Here is a 9,666-nt window from a genome sequence, read left to right on the forward strand (position 1 = left end):
CTTAGGTAATGTAGAGATCTACTAACTCGAGTGCAGGACAAATACGAGGCTAGCGAGTGAATCAGCTCGCAGTTAATGGATCCCAACGTTACCCAAAGTTCGTTTTGGTGTGTACCAAAATGAATTTCACTAGAAAACTCATGACACGATGCGAAAACTAGTCCTGGTGGATTATTTCAATGTTTTGAACGTGCGTCAACAAATTTGACTTTTTTTCATTTCTTTATGTTCGATTTTTAATGTAATTTAAATTCGATCCAATTTGTGATAGTAAATTTCGTCCTTAATCATTTATAGACGATTTTTTTGTGAACATTTTAATTCACCTGGAATCGAGTTTAATATATCTTAAATCGTTGTATTTTTATCTATCCATCTCCGTCGGAATACCGCCATGATTTGAATCCATGTAATTCCGTGAATAGCATCAGCTTTTTTATCCATCTCAATTGATCAAAAATTGATTCAAGTTTCTTCGAATCTGGACAAACTTCTGACGAAATATTGCATATCCTTTTGCGGTTTGGAATATAATTCAGTAAACACTCTGAACTCTATTGTTATAATTAGATTGAGAATCACATGATTCGAAACCTCTAATTGTAACAATACCTGTTAATCATTTATAGCCATAAGCCAATTATAACTCCTTTAAAGGGCCTTCGAGGCGCGGGTTAATATTGAAATTAAGAGCGGATTTCACTTTTGAAATAATTTTTTAGTTTTCCGAGTCAATTTAAGGGGTGAGAGATAAAAAAACACTTTCTTACCGACATTAGGGGCCATCCGAATGCACACATACACACGTGCCTGCTTTGTTGCAAATACTTGTGAACGATTTCAAAGTCGACAAACACGTTTCAAACATAGTTTCAGACATTTTTATAAATAGTGACACTCCTCTTGCCCTCAATCTTTTTCCATTTACCGGGCAAAATCGAGCCCCGAGTGTAACAAACAAGAGAAATGCAAAGTCAGACAATCCGAGGCTGCGGTTATCATATTTCCGCATAATTGTCAGTTCGTATCGCACAAAGTTGCGAGTGAAATCACTTCGCATTAACTATCTTGCATTCGAAGTCGAAGCCTCTCACCGGCGAGGAAACAACGTTATTCTATCTATCTGTGTGACATACACGCACACTTAGTCGGTATTTAAAAGTTGATTACCCTACGTGAAACGGTCTTCGCGTGCAGTCGTGCTCGGCGAGCGAACATCGCCGGTCGATGATCGCGATCCGAATTCCGTGATAATATGCCGGACTGAAATACGAGATCTGTCCGTTTGAATTTAAAGTAGAAACAGCTTTACGTGTTCCTCGCGTGCGTGCTGCTCTAGCGATAAGTGTGCGTCTTATCGATTTAATGATGTCAAATGTGAACGTACGTGCATCATTTGTACGCATCCCCAGACTCATTTGGCGATAAACGTACCAACGGCCGAACTGCTTTGTCTGTTCAGTGTTCACTCTCGGAATATATTTCTCCTCCAGTGACGATTTACACACTCGTATTGCCGCAGAGGCTGGTAGAAATTGCCTATTTTTCTAACAAGGGTGTAAAGTGTTACGAACAATATTTTTCGTCCTACGTAGGCGTGAAACAGGATCTTATGATCCGGTCGCGGGCGTAAAATCGCGTTTTCGGTCTGCTACAACGAAAATAAAATTACGCGTACAAGTCGAGAAGTGAATTGTACTGTCAACCTTCACCTGCTGTGTTTATTTATGTAATCGAGTGAAACGTCAACAGCAGTGGGTTGAATTTATTGATACAAGTGGATCGGTTTAGTGTGTCGGAAACAATGTCTGTTAATGTGGAACATTTTTTCTTTACGAAATATTAACGACACGGTGTACAAGTCAATTTCACTTCACTTACATATCTTCAGTTCTCGGCCATTATACGCTAAAACGGTAAATTTTATAGATCTTTGAACATTTTTAGATAATATTGAAGCGATGCCAAGTTTTGATAGGTTTTCGCATTGACAAAATTAAGAATTTTAATTTAGATTTAGCTTCGTTTAGATTTCTTACACGTGCAGCGTCGGTGCAAATATTGAATTTCAAATAAATTGTTTGAAATTTATGATTTCGAAGATTTTTAAATTGCTAAATTGAGAAAAATTCTCCGAAATCATACGAACGCGTGAATGTTTTGTATGTTGGGTGATACAAGTTCTTTCCGACGTTGCTGTACAAGAATTATTTATTATTTAAGTGAAAACGAGATATTTTTCTGTGAACAGAAAACAAGATTATTAAACGAGGAAAAAGGAGGCGATATTAAACATCAAAAAATTTTCTTCCAGCTGTTTTATTGTTCGGTTTCTTTATAACGCAGTGTTCTTAATTACTGTGTTGTGAGGACGTGAGGACGAAATGAGGTGCTTATTCTATTGGATGTTGGTGACAGTTTCACTGATTCAGGTGAACGCACGGTTGCAGAAAACGTAAGTACCGATAATATGCATTTGAATCAGTTCGTTTTTTTCGATTATATACCCTTGATGTGAATTTTTTTTTTTTATGGCAAACGAATGTTGATAATTAGGTCGTCGAATGAAAAATTTCATTAGGTCCGTCAAAAAAATAATTGACACAAATTTTTTCTTCTTTCAATCCAATGTTTATTCACAAAGATATAACCAGTCGAATAGTAGTATAACTATATCTAAGCACATTGTGACATCACGCGTCAATTTCAAACTGCTATATCTTTGGTGATAAACAACGAATTGTAAAAAGGAGAAATACTTATCAATTACTTATAGACGTTTCATTTGACGGATCTAATGGAATTTTTGAATCAACGACCTAATTTCTTATAACTATAATTGATCGCAAATATTTGAATGCTTCGTACGGAGTGTCTCACTAACAATAAATGCTTTGCGAAGTCTGCCAGAGTCGAACAGGTTTTCATAACCTATAATTTTTTCAATTATTCCAACGTTAACGGACACAAAAATGGGCAAAACAAGTAGCAAGAAATTTCTCGTACTGACCAACTACTCCAGATCGTGTTATATACTTGTAATTTTACTGTACAACATGACCGAATGAATCGACTTAGTAGGTAGATAAATTACACAATAAAGATTAACGCAATGCAAACTTTCAGCTTCTATCGGTCGTTCAAATGCCAGAATCATAAATGCTCCAGGACTCTGCGTCCGCTTGCAGAACCTCCGCGTATTGTGACATCCTTGGAAGTCCTAGAGGAACATTCAACTTTGGCCGCCTGCCGACTAGTCTGCGATCCTTTTGCTGCCCTATTGCCAATTCCAACAGGCCTTACCACCCTGGGGAATAAAGTGAGATATTAAATAGAAAAGTAAAACTAAAAACCGAAGAACATTGTGATAATACAAATCGGCTATCATTAATCCGAATTGAAGATTCCTTGACCTCCGATGGCGAGTAATAATCGAATTTTCAGGATTCCTAATTGCGGTATTAATCCCTATTCAGAGGAGTTTCTGTGATTCTTCTGAAATTTATTGACGCTGGAAATCTCTATATTTTTCCATTATTTATTTGTGATATTCTGTCATAGTTGTGTCATTTGGTAGGGAAATTTCGTGAAGTGTCTTCAATTATCTGCGATTGATATAGATTATGACTTGAGTATCGAGGAAACTAGCGAATTTGCAATAAATTTCAATAAAATTCAGAGCCTATGTGAAAAACAATAAATAAATCAAACAATTTCATCCTTTTGATACACATGGAATGGGTATTTTGCTTATCTATTTGTGCAATAATTGCGAAGCTTTTATCAGAAATAAAAACAAAAGAGTTATGCGATACTAACGAAGTTGAAGGACAATCCAATTGGATAAGAAATTCCTTTTTTTTTCTCCAGTTAGACTAGTTGAACATCGAAACGAGCTTTTCTACTATTAGTTTTCGTTCGAATAAAAGAGTAATTAAACCAAGTAACATTCAATTAATCTTTTTGCTACAAAAATGTTTAATAAAAGTTAGCAAAAATATGAATTTATCTGCTATCAAATTTGTGAAAATTCGAAGATGAGAAGAGTTCCAGATTCACGGTATCTGCTTTATTTGGTACAATGTTTGTGCAGTACACGGAAATCCATCCGTCCCAATTCAAATTCGTGACGTCAGCCATCCCAGAAGACGTGAAAAGCTTCGTCGACGAGGTGACCGGAATTTTTACGCACAACCTTCAGAGCTTTTGCGACAGTGAATACTTGGCTAAGAATGGCACCTCGATCGCGGTCACTCTCAGTGTCGATTCTTCGGACCTCACTCTTGATTGGCTCACCATTGAATCGTACTCCTTGGATTTGCGCTTCGACGATTCAGGTATGTGAAAAATTTCAATGATCGAATAAATCTTGAAATGTTTTGTTCACTCAAAAGTCGAGGATCGAGATACGTTATAATACGAAGAAGGAAATCAGAAAAAGATGGGGAAGGCACAACTGAAAAGGCGTACATCAATCTCGTAGTGCAATTACCATTATACTAAAATCGACCTCTTGATAGTCAAATAATTAAACATTTTTTTTTTCTGTTTTTTATTTAAAAAAGAATTACTGGTAAAAATGGAGTGTTTTTTTTCGATTCAATCCGTTCGAAAGTCTTGAATAAAATGGTATAAAACTTCTCAAGGTCGACTCACCGACTTACGAATGATATCAATTAATTTTAATTAGGCAGCAAAGGCGAGGCCAGACTGACGGCTCAAACTGTATACGGTCTTAGACACGGGTTAGAAACATTGCTACAGCTAACAGCGCCAGTTATAATGCAGGAAGGCATCCGAGGCCTGGTTATCATCACCTCGGCGAACATAAAAGATGCCCCAGAGTTCGTGCACAGAGGACTATCGCTGGATACTTCCCGGAACTTTGTGACGGTTCAGGACATCCTCAGAACTATCGACGGTCTTTCATCCTGTAAAATGAACGTTTTACACTGGCACGTGACCGACTCCCAAAGCTTTCCTATCGAGATAAAACGCGTTCCTGCCATGACGCAGTGAGCCCATTTGAATTTTCAGCTACTAAGATTCTTTGAGATGCGCCATTCGATCAGTTTGGTTGTAAAGTGATAAGATCGGGAAGGAACTTGATTGTTCTCTTGTTAAAAATTTTTGGGAGCATGATTCCAGGACAGGACATTTGAATCAAAAGGATGAAAAATTTGCTATTACTTTGTGAAACTTTGAAAACGATTTCCACTAAATTCATCACAAGCAATCGTCTAGATTTCGATCCAACAGAGTTGGAAGCACAATTCAGAATACTCGAAATCACTCCGAAATATTTTTCCAAACGATTGCAGAAAAAAAAAATCACATCATAAATGAAACAGACTCGTTTTTCTGGTTTCTTTTTAGTTGACAATATCAGGTGAGAGTGATTGTATTAAATACTAGTTACCTCCATCATGAAACAAAAACGGGTCATCAGTCATAATTATACTAGAAGTTATTTGAAATTCCTGTGAACGGCTACTTATTGAATAGTCACCCGACGATCCTCAACTGAAGCTTGGTAGTGTTATCATGATAAAATAATAGGAGCCAAGTAAACTGAGACTAACTGATCAATCCCAGTTTTCACAAAGGTTTAAAATCAAATGAAAGTGTCATTCAAATCCAAAATTCAAAATTACCGATAGATAATAGTGTTGTTGAACTTGACTTCATGAGTACAGTTTTTTCCACACTGACTTCCAGATACGGTGCCTACAGTCAGGCAAAAATCTACTCAACCGAGGACGTGAAGTTGATATTGAAGTACGGGAAGGCGAGAGGCGTCAGGGTGATCCCGGAGCTTGACATGCCAGCACACAGTGGAGCGGGATGGGAATGGGGTGAAGAAGCTGGCCTCGGTCGACTGGGAGTTTGCATAGGCTCACAGCCTTGGCAAGAGTTCTGCATTCAGCCACCCTGTGGCCAACTCAACCCTACGAACGCTAACCTCTACAATGTCCTTCGAGAAATTTATAAGGACATTATAGACCTTTGGGGCCCCAGTGAGATCTTCCACATGGGAGGAGACGAGGTGCACTCTCTGCCTCATCGTCATTGCATATCGAGACTATGGCAGTAGGTTGCCTCAGAATTGACACCTTCTTTCTGATTTTTCCCAGGTTTTCATACCCTGCTGGAACTCGACGAAAGAAATCACAGACGCGATGTTGAGCCGAGGCTTAGGCCAAGAAGTCGACGACTTTCTGCAGCTTTGGTCCGAATTCCAAGCGTCCTTACTTAACGTCGTCAATGAGGAGAGAGGCAAGGCAGGTGGTAGAAACGTAAGCACGATTCTTTGGTCCTCGTACCTCACCAGTCCAGAAGTGATCGAAAAGTATTTGGACAAGAACCGATATGTTATTCAAACCTGGGTCGAATCTTCGTCTCCGATACCCCGCCAGCTCCTTAATCTTGGATACCAGATCATCGTCAGCACAAAGAACACTTGGTACCTTGACCACGGCTTTTGGGGTAACACCAAATACCACACATGGAGGGACGTATACAAGAATCGTATACCCAAAACGGTAAGTGTTTTTGTATTTTTTGTCGAGGTGATTACTGGTTTGTGATTTTTGAGAAGACAGTTAGGCATTCTTCAAGGCGTTCTCAGTATACAGTTTCGTGTACGTGTAAAGCATCAAGTTGACCATAGTACCAGTCTCAAATTTATGTAAGTAGTGTAAGTGCAGATACTGTGAATATGTAGACAACTTGATTACAACCTTATCTCGCTTCAATGTTCAGATAAGGTGTACCTATTTGAAGCACCTATACTTATTAGATGTGACATAGTATGAATACAGGCTGACACTAGAAAAACTGACAACTACAATGGCGTAATAATTTTTTTCAGTATATTTCACTAATTAGCGTGCGTTCATTATATACTAAGATAATGCTATGATGCCGTGAGAAATTTTAAGTTACGGTTTGAATTTTTAGAAGAAGTGAAGGAAACGAAATAGAATTTATATTTATAAGGGGGTCCCCTTGTTGAAACCTTGATCAAAGGTCCTACTAATTTCCTACTATTCCACAAACTATTGTAGAATAGGAGTCGAAAACACGATAGAACAAAATAGAATATGATAAAAAAAATCTCAAATCTGCTCGGGGATTTTAATCCAGGGTGTAATTAATTTTGCGGAATTGGCCAAATGCAGATCGAGAATGTTGGTGAACAGATTTGAGCAGCCTTCGGGTCACTTTAACTGCACTTGACGTACGACTTCACCAACTGTCTTTAGTTTTTAATCACGGTGTACCTATTTTCGAAAAACCTCAACAATATTGAATATTTTTTCTGACAAGTGATAACATTTTCACTTCGATACATCACTAGTTAATTTTTAACTATATTTATTGAAGGCGTTACCACTGCAATGTTTTTTCTTTTCTAACGAAAGGACAAAGTGTTGGGTGGCGAAGTAGCATCGTGGGGAGAATACGTCGATAGCGGATCTCTGGACCCAAGACTTTGGCCACGCACAGCTGCAGTCGCGGAACGACTTTGGAGTAATCCAATCCGCATGTCGACCGCCAAAGTGGAACCCCGACTTCACGGACATAGGGACCGTTTGACGATCCGAGGTATTAATTCGGATGCCATGGCACCCGAATGGTGCGCGCAGCATGATGCAGAGTGCCAATGAAACATTAATATGCCGGAAATAAAGTCGACAATGAATATTGCGATCCAAAGTGTAGGCGTGAAGAGAGCAACATGGCGTCACACTGAACAATCAGCTGATTGTTTCAGTCCCAGTTTAAGCTGAATTGCACGAATATTGATTAACAGAAAACTCCGTGCTAGCACTTGCACTTTTCTTTCGACACATTGGGTTGGTAAAGAGTGATATATGCGTTATAAAGTGACTTTTACTATCAAACCCACCCCGGTTCGCCGTTAGGTGATTTTCTGCCGTCAAATGGCGTCTATAAATATTTTGTATGCTAGTAAATCATATCCGTAAGTCAAAAATGAGGAAATTGCTGGACCAACAATCGATCTACATGATTCGTTAATGTATTGGCACTGCAAGCAGGGAAATTTGCATTAATTCAATTTCATTTTTTGACATGTACGAGATTAATCGAATACTGTGATGTATGTATGAAGGTTCTGTGTTTTCAGAATACAGCCCTTTATGTTCATTTTCATAAATATACAATATACTTTACAGATTCTGTGTTTACAGAAATCAATCCTTCGTGTTTATTTTATAGATAGATCATTGTGTCGTATACTTTGAATGATTTCCGGCTAGATAAATCACCTGCGTAAAGTATACGATTTGAAGTTCAATTCAAAATCTGTACCTGTTTGATCATTTTATTTCATGACATCGCGATAAAGAATCTACGCCGATGTCTCAGATTGGCTTTATAATTTTTTGTATGAAAGTGCACGACGAAAAACGCAATCGCAATTTTTTTCAGAATTTTTCGTCCCTCAACATCTGAAGTATGATACGATCAGAAAAGTCTTCTAAAATATAACCAAACTTTTGACACCCATTAGAAAATGAAGATTTCATAAATTCAAATAATAAATAAGAAAAATTAAATGAAAAAAATTATTATTGGATTGCATTTTTGACATAAGAATGAACATAAAACCTAATTATATTATCTCTCTCCATAGATATTTTTCGGCCCACATCACAATGAACTTTTATGTTCATTCTTTTGTCAAAAATGCAATCCAATAATAATAATTTTTTTATCCTTAATCATTTTTTTTATTCATCTTTTGAAGTTATGAAACCTCCATCTTCTTTCTAGTAGGTATCAAAACTTTTATTATATTTTATAAGATCTTTCTGAATATTTTCAGATTTTAGAGAGTGATTTTTTTTCAAGTTTTCAAACCATACTTGAGATACGCTGGCATGAAAAATTGTGAAAAAAATTGATTGAATTTTTCGTCATGTACTTTCATACAAAAAATTATAAACCCAATTTCAGACATCGGCGTAGAATTTTAATCCTGATGTAATGGAATGCCTCATATACAAATTCAACGTTTATCAGTTTCTACGATAAGCATCGCTACTTGTGATGAATCCAGAGTGGTGCAATCGAATCGATGTTTTGTTCCACTGATAAAAGAGTTACATTCAACTCTTATTTATCTATACCTGCGATTCGCGGGTATGCTCGAAATATTTTATTATGGATTGACCTGAGGTATTTGAATTGAATATCAACATACTAGATGGATCCGTATAACTACAGAAGCTACAAGTTTTCGTTCTGTAAAGATCAGTGAATAATAGCCTAATTTACTTGTTAAGATTTGTAAATTTCTTTCAAATTCGCTATTCAATATTAACATCGTTATAAACATTATGTGTTGAAATGTACATAATTAACTTTTAAACTTCAATTCGATTTAACACAAGAATTTTAACGCATATGAGATGCCCCGATTGCAACCATTATTTCCAATACTATGTACAAAATTATTCTACATGTAGTTAATATTAACGTATAATATAGTCACACAGATAATGTTTGAGCGAAATAATTTGGTTTAGGTTAAAAAATTCTCATGATCTTCGTATGTGTGACAATTTTGAAATTGCTGGGATCGGGAGCAATAGAAAGTATATTTGATTATAATTTTTGACCTTTTTAGTGAAGGCA

At 37.0% G+C, this 9,666-nt stretch overlaps 1 protein-coding gene across 2 annotated transcripts; it reads left to right on the forward strand.

The window, feature by feature from the left end:
* The first annotated feature begins 1,187 nt into the window (after positions 1-1,187).
* Positions 1,188-8,200, forward strand: LOC124211835 (chitooligosaccharidolytic beta-N-acetylglucosaminidase). Of its 2 annotated transcripts, none has more exons than XM_046611309.2 (8): positions 1,188-1,916; positions 2,315-2,455; positions 3,127-3,319; positions 4,094-4,337; positions 4,691-5,015; positions 5,719-6,046; positions 6,135-6,542; positions 7,425-8,200. In XM_046611309.2, the coding sequence occupies exons 2-8, from the start codon at positions 2,385-2,387 to the stop codon at positions 7,668-7,670; spliced, it is 1,815 nt and encodes a 604-aa protein (XP_046467265.1). In that variant the 5' UTR covers positions 1,188-1,916; positions 2,315-2,384; the 3' UTR covers positions 7,671-8,200. The 2 variants fall into 2 exon arrangements, with proteins under 2 accessions (XP_046467265.1, XP_046467266.1); XM_046611310.2 differs by having other exon boundaries at positions 2,347-2,455.
* Positions 8,201-9,666: the final 1,466 nt, after the last annotated feature.

This window comes from Neodiprion pinetum, chromosome 2 (genome assembly GCF_021155775.2).
Source record: "Neodiprion pinetum isolate iyNeoPine1 chromosome 2, iyNeoPine1.2, whole genome shotgun sequence".
Lineage (NCBI taxonomy): Eukaryota > Metazoa > Arthropoda > Insecta > Hymenoptera > Diprionidae > Neodiprion > Neodiprion pinetum.